This window comes from Marmota monax, unplaced genomic scaffold (assembly GCF_021218885.2).
Source record: "Marmota monax isolate L192 unplaced genomic scaffold, Marmota_monax_Labrador192_F-V1.1 WCK01_AAM20220418_F8-fsc00156, whole genome shotgun sequence".
NCBI lineage: Eukaryota > Metazoa > Chordata > Mammalia > Rodentia > Sciuridae > Marmota > Marmota monax.
The window spans coordinates 600,251-625,319 of record NW_026694013.1 but is presented as its reverse complement, the minus strand read 5'-3'; the positions used below and the strand labels follow the sequence as shown (position 1 = coordinate 625,319).

Below are 25,069 nucleotides of genomic sequence, written 5' to 3'. Positions count from 1 at the left end.
ATATAATTAAAACTATTAAAGCAAGACACTATGAAAAGGAGTCCCATTTTATTCTAAGCACTGAATATAACCTTTTGCAAAATTTCTGATTCTCATTTGAGAGCCTCACAAAACCACAAGACTTATTCAAGGTTTGTTTGTACATAATACCTCCAAGGAAATGTTAAGGAATTTTACCACCATTCCTACAAGTCATACTCTTTCCAAGCAACACATTCTTCCAACAGTGCAAAGCCCTATTCCAGGCAAGAAAGAAACAAAACAAACAGGTGATGTCTCCAATTTTAGTGTAATAATCAGTAGGGTCAGTGCTAAGAATCAAAGAAAATAAGGTATAGTACCTCTTACTCAGATATTTTCAACACATATTTATTTTTATTTTTCTTATATGAGTTGATAAACTGGGATACATGGTAAATAACAGGTAATGGAAACTACAGGGAATCTCCTAAATTTTCTTAAACATACTTTCTCAAAAGAAGGTATAAGATTAATTTAAACTTCTATTTTGGGCTGAAGATACGGCCAGTGGTAGAGCACCTGCTTAGTTAGTATCCTAGGTTCAGACCCAGCACCAAATAAACTGAAGTCTTATTTTATATCCTAGCAAGATTAACCGAACACAACAGAATAAAGGTAAAATGAAATGACCTTGAACTTTTTAAGAAAAGTTTATCTTCTTTAGGATTCTCACAAGAAACTCAAAGTTCTGTGAAAGCCTGACTAAAAAATGACAAGGAAGGAACACTGCCTTGGGTGACTGTTTTCAATACACACGAATTTAAAAAAAAAAAAAAAACACCAAAGACACACATCAGAAGGAAAAACCAAGTGTCTTACTAACAAGTGGCCAAAAGGAAAACAAACACTGGTTAGAGATAGAATTCTGAGAACATAGTTGTATCCATTGGAGAACAGAAACAGCCATCATACCCTTAGGGTTATTCAAATCAGATAATAAGTGGCAGAATTTCAACCAAGCAACTGAAGGTTTAAAATGCATAATAAATCTCCAGCCAAAAGTAAAAGAGAAGGAGAGAAGCCGAGTATGAGGAGTAGCAACATGGTTGTTGATATTGGAGGAAACTACTCAAAATGACAGATTTGTATGGCCTCCCATTCTCAGAGAAGTCAGGCAAAACTAAGTTGGCTGAAAACATGAGTGAAATACACTTGAATTTTGGTAAACACAAAAGTGAATCCCACTTCAGACTAATGTGAAGGAAGAAGGAAGTAATCCCATCACTGGGTATAGAGTTAAAACCCTCAAAGTTACTTTTACTTTGTTTTTACTTCCTCTTTAAGCTTGTGAATCTCAGCATAAAAGCAGTTTGATAGAGTTGAACTCTATTTGATAGAGTTAAAGCCAACTAACAGGAACAATGACATATAGAAAAAACTATAAAACCAAACATGAGCAGAAGCTATATCAATTTCATCTTGCTACAGGCTTTGGTGAGGTTACACTTTGTCTTGGCCCAGGTCACTTAGCTGACCAGGTCTTGGAACTTTAGCATCACCTCCTGTTTCATCTTGGTTGCTGCTCTTTCTTCTGCAAAGTTTCCTTTTCCTAGATTTTGAGAAGGTCTGACAGACACAGCTTAGGAAACGACCAAAGCAGGGTGGTGGTGATGCCAAGGATGTCACTGCAGGTGAAGGTGGCCCAGGCTCCTGAGCCACTGAGAGCTCACAGGGCTGGATCTGACATTCCAGATCCATCACACAGGGACTCTTGTCCTGCTGTCTCTGTACCCTGTCCTGCAAGTAAAAGACATAAATTTAAAACTCTCAAAACAGACCCATACGTAACGACATGATCTCTGAGTGAGTTCTTTCATATTCCATCTGGGCCCAAGAATCCCAATTTGTGTCTCAAGATCTAAATCCTCCTGTCAGATGAGAAGCTGTCATTTTTCTTATGGAATAGTAACAAGCCCAGGATCTTGCCAACCCATGCCTAATTCCTACCTCATGGTGAAAGACAGAATCATCTTGGGCACTGTGTAGGGCTGGTGTTTTATCTGTAGTTTCATCTTCTTCTCTTTGTGGTGGTGCCAAAGGTGTTGGAAGACCCGGGGGGCACTGGGCCTTCATTTTCTCCTTCTTCTTTCTCTTTTTCATTCTCTTTGTCCTTACACCCTTCTTAGGATGCCTATGTTTTTTTGGACGTGGGTCTTGCTTTCCTCTCTGGACTGGGAGCACAGATGGATCTTGTGAAATCTTATCTATATGACTTTGAGATGTCCCCTCTAATGGCTCTAATGATGATTCCATAATTCTTTTCAGAAGGTCATTCTCCCAAGGGTGAAGTCTATCTTATGTATCATGAGTATCTGGTAATATGTTCAAGACATCAGTGACATGCTTGGGTTTGGAGTATGGTAATTCCCAACCTCTGCCACTAAGGGTTTTTCTTTGACCCAGTATGGTGACCACAGCCAGTTTCTCAGGAATAAGGAGCTTGGAACAAAAGGACCAAGAGTCAAATGCTAAAGGAAGTAATCAGTACCATGAATCTTTCTAATAATGCATCAAGTGGGTTGATCTCTAATCTCTCCTCTAGACTTATCTAAACTTTAATGACCTTCAAAAATAGAGTCCTTGGGTTGTTCTTCTTGGCCTATGGATGATAGATTTCCTAAAAGAAGAGAGAAAGTTGCTGTAATTGTTCCATGGGCACAGAGTCCTTTCTAACCACACATAACCCATGGTTCACTAAAACTGCCAGATCTAGCATAATCTCTGGGCAGAAATAGCATTTAACAACTTACCAAATTTCCAAAGTAATAGTCCTAAAAGTAAAGAAATTCTCAATGCATGTAAAAATCATCTGGGGTGCTTATTAAAAATACTGATTTCTAGACCTACAATTAGAATGTTTCAGGTTGCATCAGAAATTTGCACTTTTTCCCAGTACTTGGGTACTTTTTATGCATTCTTAAATTTGAAAACTACTATTTTAGAGAGAGTGAATCTTGTATCCTATAGGACCATGAGGATGACTATTCTTAAAAAACAAAAAAAAAAATCCCTACAGATCTTCCCTAATTACTTTTGAACATATGTTGTCTCCTCTGAAATCCTTTAATCATTATCAAAAAGTTTGGTATTTTACCTCTTATTACTTTGTATTATAATTTAATTCTAAACCGTGTAACTATATCATCTAACCAGATTATAAGCTTCTAAAGGCCAGGAATGCTTTAGACTCAAATAATCTGGCTTATATCAAATGCTCTTTCCACAAAAGAGCAGAAGGGGGAGAAAGGGACTTTCAAATTAAAAGAAAGGCTCTAAAGGAAGAAGAGATTAAAATATACCTGCACATGTAGACAGTCTGTTGACCCTTAGACATTAATAAAAACAACTAGCTAGCTGAATTCTAAAAAAAAAAAAAAAAAAAAAAAAAATTCATCAACTGATCTTGGGAGAGAAAAGGGGATGCAGGGGGCGGGGCTCCATATTTTTCTATCACACTAGGACAGCAGGCTATCTAGTCCCTTTTTGACCATGACTAATACTACAGATAGATAATGGTAAAATTTTTGTTGTTTATCTCCTGAAATTATTGGGACCTGGTGAATATAGTGTCATAGTACAGAGTCCAGTGAACAACATTTCAAGTAACTACCAGAGGCAAATGAGGATAGAGATAAAACTCTTAGGTTATATAAGAAGCTAAAACCCTCCCTTCTAATCCAAGAATGAATGAAAAATATTCTGAATATTAAAGACTGCCCGAAGTTCTGAGAATATTTTTATTTGCTGGGATTTCTGAGAACCATGAGTCCCACCCAGAATGTTCTGTGCTATTCTTGTTTCCACCTAATGTGGTGTTTGTGTCATTATTATCTTCACATAGTAGGCGCTTAACAAATATTTTTTGACTAATGGACTAACAGATGATGAGTAAGTGAATGGATGAATGAATCAAATGCTTTCAAAAAACTTCTTGGTTTATGGCTGTAGAGAATTAAGAAGGATTGGTCAATTCTGCAAAAGGATTTCTAATACTTTTTGGCTACCTTTCAGAGATGCTAACAACAGCTTCTAGTAACAAATGTCAATAAAACTTTCATTAATGAATTACTGCATTTGATGGAGGCCACATAAATTATGTGCTAAGTTCAAAGAATATTACTCATCATAAGAAATAGTATCTGAGTACAGACTTTACTTATTAATATACTAACAGTGAGTTCTTTATAATTAGGTTTAGTTCCATGCTTACCTTAGGAAAGTATGATAAAATCTTTGAGATTGAGAAAGGTCCATATAGATCAAAATATAGGCTTAAGTTCTATCTGTTCCACCTAAAGCAACCATAGAGGTAAAAATTATCAGAGCATCAACTATAAAAGCACCCAAGAAGATGGGAGCAGTAGTAAGAAAAAGAAGTCAGCATGACAAATTCAAGCCTCTAACAGTTAAAACCTTGCTTCTCTACCATCTTGGCAATGACCCTGATTCAGGCCTGACCAAGGTTCTACCCTAAAATCTGACCTCTGTTCTCTTTCAGATTCACACTGTCTTAATGGAGACAGAATGATGGTTCTAAACTGAATCTGACCATGTCACTCCGTTGTGTAAAACTCTGTTCCTTATTCCCCCTAGCAAAATCACACTCAGGTCCTTTGTGATCTAATTCCATACCATCTGTCCAATTTTAACTCCACCACTTACCCTCAGACATTTTATGCTGCTGCAAAAACACACTGCTTGTCATTTCCTGAAAGCACAGTACTTTTTTTATACACTGTCCTTTTATTTGCAATGTCCCTTGTACTCTTCACTATCAGGCCTAGCTATAATATCACTTTTGAGTAGCCTTATTAACTTTCTCAGGCAGAAAAAGCATTTAGAGTCTTATATAATATTCTATACCTACAACGATCATGTCACTGAATTATATAATAAGTTGTTTAGATATCTATCACCTTCACTAGGCTCATAGCTTCCTAAGGATAGAAACCCTTTCTTGATCATTACCGGATCCCTGGCATCTCCATGGTGGCTAACACTGGAAGGCATTCAGTCAGTGTGGACACTTCAAAATGCAGGTTTTGATAGGCTGCTTCCCAGAATCTGGGTTCTAGAGGCTAATCCTCCCCCATATTTGGATACCTCTCTGAACGAATGAATACACCAGAGCCTGGGGAACAAAACTGAGCAGTTCTATCCAGGAACTCAGAGCTATCAGTCAAGCAAATAATCCAGAATATATGATGAAATAGCTAACTTCACTCAGGAAAAAAGCTGGCCAGGCAGTGGTTAACACCATTCAACTGAATTCTATCCTAGAAGCACTTTCCCATTTACTTCCCCTAATACTTCCTAAGGAGTCCTGTAGTTATTTAGACCTCTGACTCCCTATGAACCTACCGCCTTTCTGCCCCCAGCAGACTTCCAAGACTTCCTAGATTCTCAGCATCCGTTGACCATCGCTACCTCTCTTCCTTGCTCCATGCAGAGCTTCCCCCAAATCTCAGAGATCCCTGAATTTCAAGGTTTATTCAGAATCACCTATCTCATTTCCATAGGGACATATCCAACTCCACATCTTGACTCTTATTTTTAGTGTCCCTACCCTGAGGAAATTCTTCCCCAAGATCTAGATACCACATGCAAGGATGATATATTCAATCCACTTGGGTCTTTCTTCAGCCTAACAAGATACAAAAGAGGATTGGACCATGGTGAATCTAACTGAATGTGAACTACATGATTACCCTTGATTTCACACATCACAAATAACTGAGTATACAATACCTATGAATTCACATGTCACAATTTCTCTCCTCAACCCTGTTGCACTTTAACTTTCTTTATAATGGATTTTTCCTTATTTTCACATTTCTTTAAGCAGAGAATATTAAAGCCCTTGGATGAAACTGCTGCCTAAGCAGATTTAGAGCCAAATTAGAAGTCCTAAAAAAACAAACTCTTGGCCACTGAACTTTTGGCTGGTCCTGAAGTAGAGACTAGATTCCACTAATCATTATTGACAGTGAAGTGATTATGCGTCTTTAAAAATAGGAAAGAAATGATTGGCATGAATCAACTTTGCTTCTCAGTGACTCTCTAGAGAATCAAATAGCTGAAGCATCAGACAACAATTTTCTTTGAAGATGACCTTTCTTTCATATTAAGTGAAAGGCTGAAGTGTTAGTCTCAAAGGGAAAGAAAATGAATAATCTGCAAAGGCAACTACTAGTTCCTAATATACAGTGAAAAAAATAGAGACTAAAATGTGATAGTAAACATCACAAATTATTGCATAAGAAATGAAATATATTTTATATTCTCAGGGTCACATTGAGAGCACACTATGAATCAGGCACTGGGAAAGGAGCTCTTTGAGCTCTTTGATATGATTATCAAGAAGCTTACACTGATCAACTTAATTTAACTCAGCTCTTTTTTAACTTTAGCAAGCATCATAAACACAGGCTTTAAAAAAGATTATTGGGCCCACCTCTACTATTGCTGACTTATAGTAGGCCTTGGTCCAAGTGAATTTGCATTTCTAATAAGTTCCTAGGTGGTGCATTTCTAACAAGTTCCTATTTCTGGTGAAAGGACCTCTTCCTAAAGGAACAGTAGGCTTATTATTGGGACGCAGCTCTTCTACTCTAAAAGGACTTATGATAAGTCCTGGGGTAATTGATCCCGATTATGAAGGTGAAATAAAAATTATAGCCAGTTCTCCAAAGGGTATATCAGTAATTTCACCAGGAGATAGAATAGCACAGTTACTAATAATACCCAGCCTACATGATAAATTTTCCAGTCGTACTGTAGAAAGAGGTTCCAAGGGATTAGGCTCCACAGGTGTAGATTGGGCTATGCTTTCTTTAAATTTAGATTCTCGCCCCATGCTAAAACTAAATATTCAAGGACATGAATTTAATGGACTACTGGATACAGGTGCAGACCTTAGCATCATCTCTCGTCAAGAATGGCCAAAACATTGGCCATTACAACAAGCCACTCAAACGCTTCGAGGCCTAGGAGTGGCGACTAATCCCCATAGAAGTGCAATGGTATTAGATTGGAAGGATCCTGAAGGATGTGAAGGAACTATACAGCCATATGTATTGGATCATCTTCCTATAAATTTATGGGGACGAGATGTCCTAGATCAATTAGGTTTGACATTAACAAATAACATCAACCAAAATGCAACCGCTATTATGACTAGACAAGGTTTTAGGAAAGGAAAAAGATTAGAAAAACAAGAACAAGGTATAGCAGCACCAATACAAATAGATCAAGGAACAGACAGACATGGGTTGGATTTTCAGAAAGGGCCACTGAGACAATAAAAATTACTTGGAAATCAGAAAGACCAGTATGGGTTCCTCAGTGGCCCCTGACTAAAGAAAAGATACAAGCAGCCCATGACCTGGTCAAACAACAATTAGCGGAAGGACATATACAACTTTCTGTATCTCCCCATAATACTCCCATTTTTGTCATCAAAAAGAAATCTGGTAAATGGAGATTATTGCAAGATTTAAGAGCCATTAATAATGAGATGGTTATTATGGGACCTGCTCAATCAGGGATTCCTCAGTTGTCTGCTTTGCCAAAAACCTGGTATGTTTTAGTTATAGATATTAAAGATTGTTTTTTTTCAATTCCAATTCATCCTGAGGATAGTCCACGTTTTGCATTTACTATCCCTGCACTGAATCATGAAGGTCCTGATCAGAGATATGAATGGAAAGTACTCCCTCAAGGGATGGCTAACAGCCCAACTATGTGTCAAATTTATGTTAACAAAGTAATCCAGCCACTTAGAAATCAAAATCCTGAACTACAAATATTTCACTATATGGATGATGTATTATTAGCACACAAAGATAAAAACACATTGCTAGAATGTTATGCCACACTTACAAACTTATTAAAAAATTATAATCTAGAGATAGCAATAGATAAAGTACAATTAAATTTTCCAATTAATTATTTAGGAGTTCTATTATCCTCAACCATGGTCCGTCCACCAAAAATTCAAATACGAGTAGATCAACTCAAATCACTTAATGACTTTCAAAAGTTATTAGGAGACATAAATTGGATAAGGCCTTATTTAGGTATACCAACAGGAGAGTTGGGACCTTTATTTGATATCCTAAAAGGTCCATCAGATCCAAATTCACCCCGAATGTTAACGCCTGAAGCAAGAAAGGCATTAAAAATCATTGAAACATATATGGAAAATATGCATTTGGATAGAATTGATATAAGTTTGCCTTTATTATTTATTGTACTACCAACAAAAAATATTCCTACAGGAGTATTTTGGCAAGAAGGTCCATTATTATGGATACATTTATCTTATTCTCCTAACACTATTCTTACTAGGTATCCTGAGGCTGTAGGACAATTAATACTCAAAGGAATAAAAGCAGCAAAGGGAGTGTTTGGAATTTCTCCCAATAAAATTATTACTCCATATACTATGCATCAAATTGATGAGTTAGCTAATGAGTTAAATACTTGGGCAATAATCATGTGCAAATCTAATGTTTCATTTGATAACCACTTACCATCTAATCCTTTATTGTCTTTTTGGTCATTGCACCCTGTAATTTTTCCAAAAATGACAAGAAAAACACCTATCATGAATGCTCCAAATATATTCACTGATGGGTCAAATAATGGTACAGCAGCAGTAGTTACCCCTGATCAAACTTTTACATTTTTAGTACCCAAACAATCAGCTCAAAAGGTAGAGCATAATGCAGTTTTACAAGCTTTTGTGATGTTTAAAGATTCTGTATTTAATTTATTTTCTGATAGTCAGTATGTAGTTAATGCTATAGTATCTCTTGAAGATGCTGGTAGGATTTCCCCTTCTTCTACTGTTTTCTCTTTGCTTTCCACTATACAAAGTCTAATCTGGGACAGAAAAGATCCATTCTTTATAGGACCTATCAGGGCACATACAGGATTGCCTGGAGCCCTTAGTTTGGGCAATGATTTAGCAGATAAAACTACACATGACATACATATTTTCTCTACACTAGAAGAAGCTACAAATTTTCATAAAAAGTTCCATGTCAATGCTAATACTTTACAAAAGCGTTTTAAAATAACTAAGGAACAAGCTAGACAAATAATAAAACAATGTCAAAATTGTGTGACCTTTTTACCACAAGTTAATCTTGGAGTCAATCCTAGAGGATTGATACCTAACCATATTTGGCAGATGGACGTCACACACTTGCCAGAATTTGGAAAATTAAAATATTTGCATGTTACAGTTGATACTTCTTTTGGATTTTTGATGGGCTCCCTTCATGCCGGAGAAAAAACTAAAGATGTTATAGCTCATTGCTTACAAAATTTTGCCACTGTGGGTGTTCCAAAACAGTTAAAAACAGATAATGCCCCTGGTTATACTTCTACCTCTTTTAAACAATTTTGCTCAACATTTGGCATTACTCATATAACAGGAATCCCATACAATCCACAGGGACAAGGCATAGTTGAAAGAGCTCATCAAACTATTAAAATGTACTTATTAAAGCAAAAAGAAGGAATTGGGAAGGGGTATATATTCCCCAAAGATAAACTTAAAATAACCCTTTTTACTCTAAACTTTTTAAATTTGGATTCATCAGGACTTAGTCCTGCGGAAAGGCATATGTGTCCAAAAAATGTACATAAGCCCAAGGTACTTTGGAAGGATATTCTAACAGGACAATGGAAAGGTCCTGACCCAGTAATTGTCTGGAGTCGGGGGTCTGTTTGTGTGTTTCCACAGGGAGAACAGCAGCCGATTTGGATTCCAGAGAGATTAACCAAGGTCCTGACCCAGTGATTGTCTGGAGTCGGGGGTCTGTTTATGTGTTTCCACAGGGAGAACAGCAGCCGATTTGGATTCCAGAAAGATTAACTAAAGCGATTTCTACAGACCAAAAAGAAGATGATTTGGCTCAAATCCATAACAACTGATATCCAAAACTCCAGTTTGGCTATTCTCACATCTGCAACAGAACCAGGATGCTTTTTTCAATATCTATTTTATTATTGCCCTTTGCCATATCATGAAGTTCTATTTTGTTTTTTGAGCTCATACAGACCTAGGTTAATGTTTTGCTGATCAGTTCTATTTTTTGACTATAGAGTTTTTAAGCATTGCAATGGAGATTTCACCTGTAAAAAGTTATAAGGCCTTTACTATAATGTTATGTGTTGTATGTATTATATTATGTGTGCACACTTGTGTTTTGTGTTATATGTTTGGATGTATGTATGTCCATATATCATTTATGATGAGCGCTCATGATAAAATGGATCCAAATATTTTTTTTCACGTGATTTATATAGTTTACTTTAAATTGGGTAAACAACTGTTGAGGATTGTTTTAATATGTAAACAAAAAAGAAGGTTAACAGATCTGTTTGTTTACTTTTACCTTTCCTTTTCATTATATTTAATAATTCTCTTAAAGATAATGTAAATTGTTAAGAAAATTGTTTTCTTTTAGTGCCTTCTGTAGTGTTACATAATTTTTTCTTTAGCCATTATTGCCAGAATTCCTATCTTCATCCCAGTGCCGGTGAAGACAATGTAAATTGTTAAGAAAATTGTTTTCTTTTAGTGCCTTCTGGAATGTTACATAATTTTTTCTTTAGCCATTATTGCCAGAATTCCTATCTTCATCCCAGTGCTGGTGAAGTCAAAGATAAAACCAATCTACAGCTTCTACAATAGCCATCACTGAACTGCTTGCAGAACTTGCCTGGACACATTGTGAGCTCACCTGTATGCATTGTGAACTATCTGTTGGTGCAGCGACTTGTGGTAGTGTTGGGGTATTTTTGCTGATGATGTCACCGGTGGTACAATTTTTCAAAGGAGCCCTCAATTGGCTTAATGTCATGGCATTTTGCATCCTCCTCTACTAGTGATGGTCTAAAATTTGGGGGCCAACAGAGGTGAGGCAAAGAACCTCACCCCCCCACAGGTGCAAAGGCCTATCCACAAGTATGGCTGTATGCTGGACCGGCAGTCAGTGACGGGTATGATCCAATTGCAGTGGTACCAACCTAAGACAGGAGGCTGACGCCTAGAGGTCAGTTCATCCGATGACGGGTAAGGACCATATGTTGAATTGGACTGCCTAACAGGCACGGTCCCTAAGCCACATGCTTGTTGTTTAAACAGAGAGGGGGAGATGTTGAGAGCCACAGCCAAAGGGGCCCCAGCAAACTTCCAGCTGCCAGCAAACTTCCAGCTGCTGGCTGATGATTGGCTCACAGCGGCCCCAGCAACATCTAGCTGGGGCTCCTCGGCCCCAGCAACATCTAGCTGATTGGCTCCTCTGCAGTGATGCTCATTGGGCTGTTTCCCTGCCCTTTCAGACCACGGAGCTGCTCATTGGGGGACTTTTTTGGCTCCGCCCACGTGACCCAGCCAATCGGCCTCAAGAGCAGGAGGATTGTGGGAGGTGGAGAGAAGCTTGTGTGGGGGAGAGAGGCTTGTGGAAAGCCGGTGGTGGCAGTTGAGGCTCTGAGGGTTTTTCCTGAGAGGCTATTTTGTTTGGCGTGTGTGGTTCTAAAAATGAAGTTAGTTTCTTTTGACAAGTGGCTCCTGATTGTGCCCAGCCAGACTGCGGCAGAAACCCCTAAATAAGATTATCTCATTTGCAAGATAAGACACACTAAGTCAGAACAGATAAAAAAGACAGGAATTCCTAAACACTTATTATCACCAAATGTAACCTGTGTAGGTTCTGAAAAGATTGTCTGCTAGTAGTAGTATCCAGCCATGCCACCCACCATCTATGTTTTGGGCTTTCTGGAGGATACCTTAATACTGTACTTGACTACAGGTCTTTCTTCCATAGGGACCTCAGACCCCAACAGTTCCTCTTCTGGTTTCATTCTTGAAATGTCAGAGACATTCTCTAACAATTTAAAAGCTAAAAATTCATGCATAACCACGCAATGGTTTTACTTTTCTAAATAAAATATTTCTGTATTATGTCTTTATTATGTCCGTGCTTTTTTTCTAAAATTTTATCATTTTAAAACTTTACCCCTCTGGGCTGAAAATCAGTGCAGAAAAAGAGATACTGTAACCTTTGATTTAGCCTAATAAACTAGTAACAACACTATACTCTGTGGGTGGTTAAATCTGATAATATTTTGTGCTGAATTTTCTGTAGTGATTCAACTAAAAATCCTATTGGCCAGCCACTAGAAAGCATGCAGATCGCCAAAGTTTTATATTTCATATTTGGTCTTAAAATAGCCCATATTAACTTGGTGTTTTTATTTAATAACCTAAATGCTTCAAGTAGTTTCTTCCAAATACAATTTAGGATAACTATTTATATTTATATTGTTTAAAAATCTCTTCTGGCTCACAACACTACAGTGCTTAAAATTCCCATTAATAAGGTAGAAATGCTAATGAGAAAAACAAGATGTTATAAAAAATGTATTATTAGAACCACAGCAATATGACTGCTTTTTATAGGTTCTTGGGAACTAATTCACAACTGCCTCTTCTATGCCTTTCTTCAACCATCAGGGTCCCTAGAAAAGCAAGTCAAAGCCACTCAGAATCATTGAATCTTTGGTCACATGTAATACTTCCAGGGTTCCTAGCTAAGGAGTCCATGATCCTGGCTCTCCATATTTTTTCTAATGACTGCCATGGAGCATTCCAGAAAACATTAGCACTTCTTTTTTTAATCATAAATTGCTCATAGCTTCCAAATTCTTAGTCTATAATTTTTCATAAAATTCTTTGAGATCCTCTGGTGAAGATAAATGGCAAGAATTATTGGATTTTAAATTGTGATCCTTCAATGTTATATGCACTGGATCATAACTCTATGGCTTTGGTTCCCTCATAAAACTAAACCACAAAGCCATTCTTTTCATTTCAAGCTTTACAGCACACAGGCCCATGGGTGAAGCAATATAAACACTCTTGAGTAATTTCTTAAAACCAAATCTCCTCTGCAGAAACAGACTTGCAACTCAGTGGTGTATAATCTCTCTGAACCTGTGAAGTTTGTAGTTCTCAGGCCACCCAAGTAGAATGATGAGAATAATGTACATGTGTTGAAATGAAAAAAGCATATGAACTGTCTATAATTATACTTCTGGGGTTTAGTCCTATCTCTGCCACTCTGTTGCCCCAGATGAGTCACCAAATCAGGTGATTACTTATGGGCAGGGGTGGAACCTTAGGTATACAGAAATTTTTCTTTCACTTTAGTTCATAAAATTAACTAAAATCACTAGTTCATGAACACTTTCATAATTAGTTCATGAACTGCCCTCCTTTTAATTTATTGTGCTAAATGTACATTTTTAACACATAGTTCTTGCGTATATAACTAGGAAATATGTACATAAAATAAAGTATTCATATGAATGTTCTTAGAAGCACCATTTATAAAAGCAAATTCTTGGGGAAAAAAAAAAACAAAAGTCCATTGTCAGGATACAGAGGTAAATTCTTGCAAGGGGATAATAAATAATAGTCAAATAAAGAAATTTGATTGTAAGTCATAAGATCACTATTCCAGAAAGGGTCCTGCACCATTTTCAAAGGGAAGGAATGCAGGAAGGAGAGGCCAAGAAAAGTCAGAACAGAGAGGCATTGCTGCATTACCCTTCTTCAATCATATATCCAATTAGAGCATAATCTTTTGTCCAATCATATTGCCACACAGCTGTCTAAACTTCTTCAATCCTAAGGTTAAAAATGGATAGTTCTCTCTGGGTGTTTGGGTCTTCAGTCTAAAGGCTCCCATGACATGTAAAACTATGATTAAATAAATTTGTTATGCTTTCTTCTAGCTAACCTGTTTTTTTCTCATAGAGGTGGCAGCCATGACACTTACTGGTGGGCAGGTGAGTGATCCCTTTTTCCATACTTGCACAGAAATCCCTTCTACATTTGTCAAGTGAAAAGAATAAGTTTCTCCTTTCCTTACTTACCTCTCATTCTTCCAACACTATAAACACACACACACACACACACACACACACTTATGAACATACATATTTTCTTTGATTTTTGCCTGCTCTTCAACTCTTCCAATCTAGATTCAGATTGAACACAGTAACAAGCACAATCATTAGGCCCAGGGTTTCTGTTTTAGACATTAGGAGAGAAACAGGCACAATTTAGTTAGATAGCACTTTAAAGTTCCTCTAAGAATTTTTCTCAGAATTTCCATTAAAACTGAGGTTCATTTGCATTTTATTACTTAAAAATCACTGAAAATAGGAAAAGGTAACCATTTTCAGAACCCACATAGAGTAATACAAAACTGTAGGATTAATTTTTTAAATGTAATACAACCTAACTGGAATAAAAATGATTAAACTACAATATTTGAAGCAAACATATTTGAAGGAGATATTTTACATTTTTTGAATTAATTAAACATAATAACTGCTTGGGGAGGTCCTAGTGGAAGAAGCTGAAACATGAAAGTAGACCTGCTCACCAGAGAGGACAGCCCAACTGCAGGTGCTGGAAGAATGTCCAGTCTGGCAGGCAGAACAAAGCATCTAAAGAATATGACAATAAATGAGATGATAATGCAGCCAGGGAACTGGCATCAGGAAGTTAACATGAAATAGTGGAAGTTTATCCAAAATGCTAGCCCAGCATGGTGCCAAGGGATCCAGAAGCAAGACAGTGCCCCAAATTATTACAGGCAACATCAGAAAACCTAATCCATGATAGAAGAAACTGAATCAGCTTGTGGTACAGGGGCTGGACCCTGGCAGCTGAGAGAGAGAAGGAATGGCAAGTGTAAGGTTAGATCTTAGGGGAACTTAGAGGACCTGGGCAAAACTGACAAATTCCTAAACCAGGAACTCAGTCCTGGATAATGAGACAAGAATGCAGGTCCAAGAACTGCAATGTAAGAAAGAAGCTGATCCAAGGAACAAGAGACATATATGATGTTGACAGACAAAATCAGGAAAACCAGACCTATCTATATTTTCAATATTATTGCCCTGAAACTTTCTAAATAGGTACATTATCTTATTTAAGTCACTTCCTTTGATTTTTGCCTGCTCTTCAACAACAACAAAAAATGATTAGAAAAATCCATGAGTTTGTTTTAATGAACCTGACCTACAGTAACAAGATTGGTTATTTTTGCTGCCCTGTCCACAGAAGATTAGGGGGGTGAGGGTGGGAGGAAGGAATTTAACCTATGTGCTACAATTAATTTTTATTTATTTATAACCTAATGGAATGAATTGCCTTTCCCAAATTTCTTCTCATCTCAGATACAAAGACTTTTTCATGGCCTTGTCCTCTCTCTAAAGGACAATAAATATGTTTTTCAAGTCTTTGCCATTCTTCTGGGAATAACAACTTCTAACATGGCCCCAAAGCACTGAACCCTGATAATAAAAATGCAATATAAAAGCTACTTTTTGTATTTTATATTCAGCACACCATTATGATTTACTGCCTGCCAAAAAAGTGGCACACACCCACAAATGTCTGTCATACCCATGACCCAATTCATTTGGGAGAAGAATCACCACAGAGGCATCCTAGCAAGGCAAGGATCTTCTCCTGCAGTATAAACACTGATGGAAAAAAAGTAGTTTCATAAACGAAACTTGCTATTTCTACTGCAATACTCTATCCCTTAAAAGTGCAATGACCATTGGAAGCCTGGACCCCTAGAATATACAGATGCCACGGCCATTACCAACTGGCAAGTGTCTTCAATACTAGATGTCAGCATGTCCTAACGAGCAAGTGATCTTTCACTGAATAGATATTTATGAACAACTCCTCTGGAATGCTCCAAAGCCTGATAATTAACAGCTGTGTGCTACAATTAATTTTTATTTATGCTTTAGATCTTCAAGAAAGATATTATTTTTATGTATGACAGACTCATATTTCATGTTTTATCTCAAAGTAGTTATAAGAAAAACATTGATTTTATTTTTGTTTTCATTTTTATTTCATTCTCAATTCATCTTCTCTGCCATCTGTATTCAAATCATCATGCTGCCTTGTGTTCAGTAAGCAAATATCATAGCCCCTGCAAAAACCATGGAGGAAAAGCTAGAAAAGGCATCCGTGGATTTTCCCATACATTCACAAACCCTTAGGTTTACAATCTAAATTAAGACAATGACACTGAGGTCTCAGCAGTCTTAATTGCACTTCTGTGGCCCCTTGTGGGCATGTTAATTTCATTCAACAAATGGTAACTGAATGTCCACTATGCATATGGTACTATTCAAAATTTCTGAAATTAAAAGATTGCAAAATATGCTTGTCTAGGTCCTTTCAGGCTTTATGATTTTATAAGTTAGTAAGTCTAGAAAACATACAGACCAGAGAGTTTTTGTTTTGGGTGGTTTTTTAATTATTATTATTCTCTAAAGGTTATATTCTGATACAGAAAGGAAAAAAAAATCTTAACTCAAAAGAGTCAATAAGTGCCAAATAAGAGGCAAAGGTTTCAAGATTTTTTAAAGGGAATGCTTTGAATGCCAGGTTTAAGAGCTCCATGCAATGACAATGGTTCTTAAACACCAGCATGCATGAGGGTTTATTAAAACATGTCTCTGGGCCCCACCACCAGAGTTTCTAATTTAGTAGATATAGGGCAGGACCTCCAACTTGATATTTCTCAGAACTCTCTAGGTAATGCTGATGCTACTAGGTCAAGAAACACATCATTGGGTTCAATGCTCCAAGGAAAGCCATCATGTTTACTTCACAGAAAAGTCAACCAACAAACAAACATGATGAAAGCAGTATTTGGGGAAAGTCAATCTAGAGATAGTGGGTAGAATCAACTAGGAGGAGGCTGACAGATTTATTGGAGGCCCCAGAGAGGGTAATACCTAGACCAGAAGACTAGGATTCCAAAGAGGAATTGGCTTGACTGGCTCAGAATAGCTATTTGGGGACTTTAGCTTAAAAGGATTCTTGGTGCATGAAATAGAACCTTGAATGAGTCTAAATTTCTGCACAGAAGATAAAGATACCTTTGGAAACCACATCTAGCCTTAAAATGGAGCTGTCCAGACTGTCTAGATATGAGAGTTTCAAAAGCGTATATAAATATTTGTCAAGTTTTTCACAATACTTGAAATTTCAACAGTTTGAGTCACCCCTTTAGGTTGAAATGAAGATTTCCTAAATTCTGTTAAAGTAATTAGCACATTATCCTGTATCTCAATTAGAAACTCTTGTTGCTTCTGTCACAACCAGGAAACAAAAGTATATTTTCTCTTCAAATTCCAGCTTTAAGAACTTGACTCTCTAATGCTCTCTTTTGTAATGAATCATTCATATCTTCATTCACTTAAACCAGTAATGTAAGACACAGAAATCTCCACAGCTTTTCTACATGGAGAGGAATGTTACATGCACATCAGCAAATTGAAGGTATGCAATGGTTACCAAGTTGATTTTGTAGTTTCCCTTAAATGGATCCAATCTTGTTTTATTGTCTCAAGTCAGCCATCCAAGGTTTCTTAGCATGCACCCACCCCCACCATTCAGCTTTTTCTTAGTCTTTTTCCCCAGGCCAAATGTCTCAACACCTTTAGCAACTTTATCCTCATCTGCCTTTCTCTCACCTCAAACCCCAAAGTCATTCCTGATTTCACCCATAAAGTTTCAGAATTTCAGTCCAATAATACAGGAATCTATCTAAAGTCACATTGAGCATCTATTCATAAGACCTAAACCCTCCCTGCTTTGTCACCTGTTCTGGTAATTCACAGTATATACCAAAGATCTCATCTTCATTTCTTGACTATATGGAACCTACTGACTCTGAAATATGTTTCTTTGTCAGACTGGGCCTTGTCCCAACTCATTCTCCAATATTTAAGAGTAAATTTATATAGCCCCTGTAATCTGCCTTACCCCTTTCTAAGAAAGAGGAAAAGAAAAGGTGACAAAGAGATTTTAATAATGATCTTTGCTACTTATTGCCAAAAGTGTAACAATAGCAAGGAGTTCCCAACCAGATTCCCTAGCCCTGCTCCACCATCTCCTTCAGTTTGCCCATGTGAAAAGCAGGGTCTACACAGCCCCGTTTTGCCGAGGTCTTTTAGATTTCTCCCCCATTATTCCAGGCACTGGTACCCCAGGGAGAAAAGAGGAGCTTTCTGTTCTAAATTCTAGTCAGCTGGCCTGAGATTGGCTTGCACATTTTGTTGCCACTTTGCTAAGTGATTGGCCTTGGGCATGCTGAGGATACATAAATGAATTCAAAACAAATTAACATGGTTCATAGTGTCATGGAACTTTCTGTCTAGTAAACAAGTACCATTGCCTTGACCTAAAATTTAGACAAAAGATCAGAAAAATTAACGTGGAAATCAGAAATTTGCAAGTCGGCCAGAGGTTATTTTTTTCATAATCAATGTGTATCTTAGTGTGTAAGAAATCACCTTAAATACTACTTAAGAAAAGGAAAAGGATTTACACCTGTTGCAGCATATTTGATGGCCCAAACAGAAAGGCACTTCTAAATATTTTGTCATGGTGTAATTAAATCTCCCTTGATTGTTGCCCCAGGTGTCCTTCCCTCACTGAAATCTATCATTAAAAAAGCTCCCACATGTCAGAAGAAATGGGGAGGAGAATAAGAGAAGATCCTTTTCCCATCTCTGGAGTTGGTGCTAATAAAAAATACATTCAAAAAATTTTGTTTCCAATACAAACATCAACTTGTTGCCTATCAGCAAGGGTCTTTCTTTCAGATTCTTAATTTTTATCTTATTTCTATGAAAATCTTATTTCAAGTATAAAGAGAAAAAAATATCTATAATCTCATTAACCAGCGATAAGCACTTTTAACATTTTGATTTATTTACTTTGGTGTTCATTATTTTCCTATGCACATAAGCATACACTTATACAACCATTTTGCATACCTGTTATGTCATGTACTTATAATTTTGGATCTTGCTTCTTTTCCCCCTCACCATTAGAAAAAATATATATCTTGGATAACTAAATATTATTTGAAAACATCAGCAAGGTTAAGTCTCCATATTTTTAATGCAGTTACTTCTCTCATTAATCCCAGTTCCAATCTTTTATAAAAGATTATAGCAGACTTGTTTCTCATTTACTCTAAACTTCACCTTGAGAATACACCAAAGGAAAAGGAAAAGAAAAACAGGAAGTTATAATAATTAAATCTCAAACATGAGGACTCGGACACTTGTGCAAACTGCACTTTCCTCCTTGAAGAGAACTGCAACAAACTTAGAAGAGATGAGGGTAGGGTTCAACTCTTTCTTCAGACTTAACAAAAAGGTCTTTAAAGATTTTAGAGTAAATCCAGTCTCCTGAATATATAGACTCTCATCCTGGGAGTATGTAAGACATTAAAACAAAACAAAAGTGAAGCTCAGAATTTCAGTTCAAAAATCTGATTACACAAACACACTACAAGGTAACCTGATTTGGCAAACCAACAAATAAATGATCTCATACTTCATCTCAAAATCCTAGAAAAAGAAGAGCAAAACAACAGCAAAAGAAGTAGAAGGCAAGAAATAATTAAAATCAGCAAAAGAAGTAGAAGGCAAGAAATAATTAAAATCAGAGCTGAAATTAATGAAATCGAAACAAAAGAAACAATTGAAAAAAATTGACAAAACTAAAAGTTGGTTCTTTGAAAAAATAAACAAAATCAACAGACACTTAGCGATGCTAGCGAAGAGAAGAAGAGAGAGAACTCAAATTACTAGCATACAGGATGAAAAAGGCAATATCACAACAGACACTTCAGAAATACAGAAGACAATCAAAAATTATTTTGAATCCTTATACTCCAATAAATTAGAAGATAGTGAAGGCATAGATAAATTTCTTAAGTCATATGATCAGCCCAGATTGAGTCAGGAGGATATAGACAACCTAAACAGACCAATATCAATTGAGGAAATAGAAGAAACCATCAAAAGACTACCAACTAAGAAAAGCCCAGGACCAGATGGGTATACAGCAGAGTTTTACAAAACCTTTAAAGAGGAACTAATACCAATACTTTTCAAGCTACTTCAGGAAATAGAAAAAGAGGGAGAACTTCCAAATTCATTCTACAAGGCCAACATCACCCTGATACCTAAACCAGACAAAGACACTTCAAAGAAAGAAAATTACAGACCAATATCTCTAATGAACCTAGATGCAAAAATCCTCAATAAAATTCTGGCGAATCGGATACAAAAACATATCAAAAAAAAATTGTGCACCATGATCAAGTAGGATTCATCCCTGGGATGCAAGGCTGGTTCAATATACGGAAATCAATAAATGTTATTCACCACATCAATAGACTTAAAAATAAGAACCATATGATCATCTCGATAGATGCCGAAAAAGCATTCGACAAAGTACAGCATCCCTTTATGTTCAAAACTCTAGAAAAACTAGGGATAACAGGAACATACCTCAATATTGTAAAAGCAATCTATGCTAAGCCTCAGGCTAGCATCATTCTGAATGGAGAAAAATTGAAGGCATTCCCTCTAAAATCTGGAACAACACAGGGATGCCCTCTCTCACCACTTCTGTTCAACATAGTTCTCGAAACGCTGGCCAGAGCAATTAGACAGACGAAAGAAATTAAAGGCATCAAAATAGAAAAAGAAGAACTTAAATTATCACTATTTGCAGATGACATGATTCTATACCTAGCAGACCCAAAAGGGTCTACAAAGAAACTATTAGAGCTAATAAATGAATTCAGCAAAGTGGCAGGATATAAAATCAACACGCATAAATCAAAGGCATTCCTGTATATCAGCGACAAATCATCTGAAATGGAAATGAGGACAACCACTCCATTCACAATATCTTCAAAAAAAATAAAATACTTGGGAATCAACCTAACAAAAGAGGTGAAAGACTTATACAATGAAAACTACAGAACCCTAAAGAGAGAAATAGAAGAAGATCTTAGAAGATGGAAAAATATACCCTGTTCATGGATAGGCAGAACTAACATCATCAAAATGGCGATATTACCAAAAGTTCTCTACAGGTTTAACGCAATGCCAATCAAAATCCCAACGGCATTTCTTGTAGAAATAGAGAAAGCAATCATGAAATTCATATGGAAAAATAAAAGACCCAGAATAGCAAAAACAATGCTAAGCAGGAAGTGTGAATCAGGCAGTATAGCGATACCAGACTTCAAACTATACTACAGAGCAATAGTAACAAAAACAGCATGGTACTGGTACCAAAACAGGCGGGTGGACCAATGGTACAGAATAGAGGACACAGAAACCAATCCACAAAACTACAACTATCTTATATTTGATAAAGGGGCTAAAAGCATGCAATGGAGGAAGGATAGCATCTTCAACAAATGGTGCTGGGAAAACTGGAAATCCATATGCAACAAAATGAAACTGAATCCCTTTCTCTCGCCATGCACAAAAATTAATTCAAAATGGATCAAGGAGCTTGATATGAAATCAGAGACACGCCGTCTGATAGAAGAAAAAGTTGGCTCCGATCTACATACTGTGGGGTCGGGCTCCAAATTCCTCAATAGGACACCCATAGCACAAAACTTAATAACTAGAATCAACAAATGGGACTTACTCAAACTAAAAAGTTTTTTCTCAGCAAAAGAAACAATAAGAGAGGTAAATGGGGAGCCTACATCCTGGGAACAAATCTTTACTCCTCACACTTCAGATAGAGCCCTAATATCCAGAGTATACAAAGAACTCCAAAAATTAGACAATAAGATAACAAACAACCCAATCAACAAATGGGCCAAGGACCTGAACAGACACTTCTCGGAGGAGGACATACAATCAATCAACAAGTACATGAAAAAATGCTCACCATCTCTAGCAGTCAGAGAAATGCAAATCAAAACCACCCTAAGATACCATCTCACTCCAGTAAGATTGGCAGCCATTATGAAGTCAAACAACAACAAGTGCTGGAGAGGATGTGGGGAAAAGGGTACACTTGTACATTGCTGGTGGGACTGCAAATTGGTGCAGCCAATTTGGAAAGCAGTATGGAGATTTCTTGGAAAGCTGGGAATGGAGCCACCATTTGACCCACCTTTTCCCCTTCTTGGTCTATTCCCTAAAGACCTAAAAAGAGCATGCTACAGGGACACTGCTACATCGATGTTCATAGCAACTCAATTCACAATAGCAAGACTGTGGAACCAACCTAGATGCCCTTCAACAGACGAATGGATAAAAAAAATGTGGCATTTATACACAATGGAGTATTACTCTGCATTAAAAAATGACAAAATCATAGAATTTGCAGGGAAATGGATGGCATTAGAGCAGATTATGCTAAGTGAAGCTAGCCAATCCCTAAAAAACAAATGCCAAATGTCTTCTTTGATATAAGGAGAGTAACTAAGAACAGAGTAGGGACGAAGAGCATGAGAAGAAGATTAACATTAAACAGAGATGAGAGGTGGGAGGGAAAGGGAGAGAAAAGGGAAACTGCATGGAAATGGAAGGAGACCCTCAGGGTTATACAAAAGAACATACAAGAGGAAATGAGGGGAAAGGGAAAAATAATACAAGGGGGAGAAATGAAGGACAGTAGAGGGGGTAGAGAGAGAAGAGGGGAGGGGAGGGGAGGGGAGGGGGGATAGTAGAGGGTAGGAAAGGTAGCAGAACACAACAGACACAGTATGGCAATATGTAAATCAATGGATGTGTAATTGATGTGATTCTGCAATCTGTATATGGGCTAAAAATGGGAGTTCATAACCCACTTGAAGCAAAGTGTGAAATATGATATATTAAGAACTATGTAATGTTTTGAACAACCAACAATAAAAAAAGAAGATACACACACACAAAAAAAGCAATCTGTATATTAAGAAAAATTCAGGAATTTTTGTCAAATATAGTCTGATATGAGCTGATGGGTGATTTCTTCTGCAAAAGGAAATTTAAAATTTTTTGAATATATTTTATTTACATGAAGTTTGCAGGTAATAAACTTTTGTACTTATTTTGTACTTTTGTACTTATTTTAATTAAAAATATATTTTAATTTTCAAATGACTATTATCTTGAATATAGCTTTATTGTAGAATTGTAATCATTCCGACCACTTTCTTTTATATTTCATCCTCTAAACAGCCTTATAAAATAAGTGAGTAGGCAGAGCATTTTTCTACCCCCATTTCAGAGATTAGATGGTTAAGATTCTGGAAATGTTAATTGACTTATATCAGATCACAAAGTAAGCTAAAGAACTGGGGTTAGAAACACCATTCTTTCTGGAAAATCTATTTCCAGCATCTTTTATAGAAATATGATTTGTATATATTCTATCCTGTTCAGAGATTTATAGAATTTTATCTAACACAGTCACAAAACACACTTTAAGTAGAAAAGTGACTGTCTCAAGTCAGCTCCAGAGGAGAATGGCTGATATAGGAGAACTATATAAACCATGTTCTATGACCAATAATGGATGAAGGAATTTGGTATATTTAGCCAGGAAAGAGAAGATTAGGAGATAAAGAGTTATTTTAATGTGTGAAAGGCTATTAAATGGATAGGCAAGCAGACTTGTTCCATATTGCTCAAAATATCAGGCTAGAACAATAGTTAAAACTTCCAAGTTCTATCAAGTTCTTATACAATAAAAGATCTCTGTCTTTTGAACCAAAGGAACTATTCAACAATGAAGAAAACTGCTTTTTACAATAATTTGAACACTCAACAGTGGACTACTTAAGGAAACGTTGCCAAGGATGCTGTGATGACTTTTGGTTCTTAGGTCATCAGTCTATTTTGCCTTTGTTTTTCTTGGCTCACTAATGCAACATACATTGCACAGAAGGTGACAGAAGAGAAACTACTATGAGCCAGGTGTTTCCAAAATGTGTTTCCCACATGATAAGAATCACCTGGGGTAGTTGGTGGATCCAGCTGAATCAGAGGTCTCAGAGAAAGAGCCTGGAAAGCTGGGTTTCACTAGAGCCCCAGATGATTTTTATCACCAGGGAAGTTTAAGAAACACTTTTCAAAACATCATTTCATTTTAGTCCTCACTACAGTCCTTTAAGGCAGATGAGAAAACTGAGTTCAGAGTTACTGAGTAGTGTGCCTGAAGTCACATAGATATTAATTGATGCAACAGGAATTCACATACTCAGGGAGTTTGATCTGAGGCCTGAGATCTCACTTACCTTTAATAGTTTCTGAAAGACAAAAAGAAGATGGGTAACTTGAAGAAAAGGTTTTATCAGATGTGCATGTTGGATTTTTAAAAAACAAGTCATTCTTGATATCCTAGGGGACTGGCTTCAGGTGCTCAATTTCCTTATATAAAATATGGTGTAACATTTGCATTTAACCTCCACACAAATCACCTCCAAATTACTTAAAATACCTAATACAATGTAAACACCAAGTAAATAGTTGTAATATTGTATTTCCTAAAGAATAATTATAAAAAAGGGTAATGTTCAACACAGATGCAATTTTTTGCACACAAGTATTTTCAATCCAAGTTTGGTTGAATCAATCAATGGATGCTGAATCCATGGATGCCAAACTCATGGATATGAAGGGCCAACTGTACTTTGTATTCATGGTGAAATATGGATGGAGGCTTGTAATTGATAGTGTTAGGATTTAGGCAAAGAGCTATATTGAAGTTCACGTTTTTGTCTTTCATGAATAATTACAAAAGGAGAGTACTAACCAAATAAATAATTTCAACATGATTACAAAGAAAACAACATTTTTATGCACTTAGCAGAAGCAATTTACAGTCATACAATTAATGTGCTAATTTCAGTGATCTTTAACTATTCATTAAAACAGGCCTGGCAGGTCTTGTACTTGGCAACACTTTGTTAATCATTTCCTGCTATGACTTTATGTACTCAAAAGTAATCAGCCATCTATAATTTAAGACTTTTTCACTAATTAAATAGCCCTTTCTCTAATTATGTCCAAATTAGAGAGGTTACTGTGTGGATAAATATGTTTGTATTTGGCACATATTTTTAAAAATGGTGATTTCTCTGTGGCAACAAAGAAC

The 25,069-nt window shown here is 36.7% G+C and overlaps 1 protein-coding gene across 1 annotated transcript; it reads right to left on the bottom strand.

Annotated features, from left to right (window-relative positions):
- Positions 1-1,461: 1,461 nt before the first annotated feature.
- On the bottom strand, positions 1,462-2,121 carry LOC124106440 (uncharacterized). Its single transcript, XM_046464054.1, has 2 exons — positions 1,969-2,121; positions 1,462-1,758 (listed from the first exon to the last, which is right to left on the bottom strand). The coding sequence occupies exons 1-2, from the start codon at positions 2,119-2,121 to the stop codon at positions 1,462-1,464; spliced, it is 450 nt and encodes a 149-aa protein (XP_046320010.1).
- Between the last annotated feature and the right edge of the window lie 22,948 nt (positions 2,122-25,069).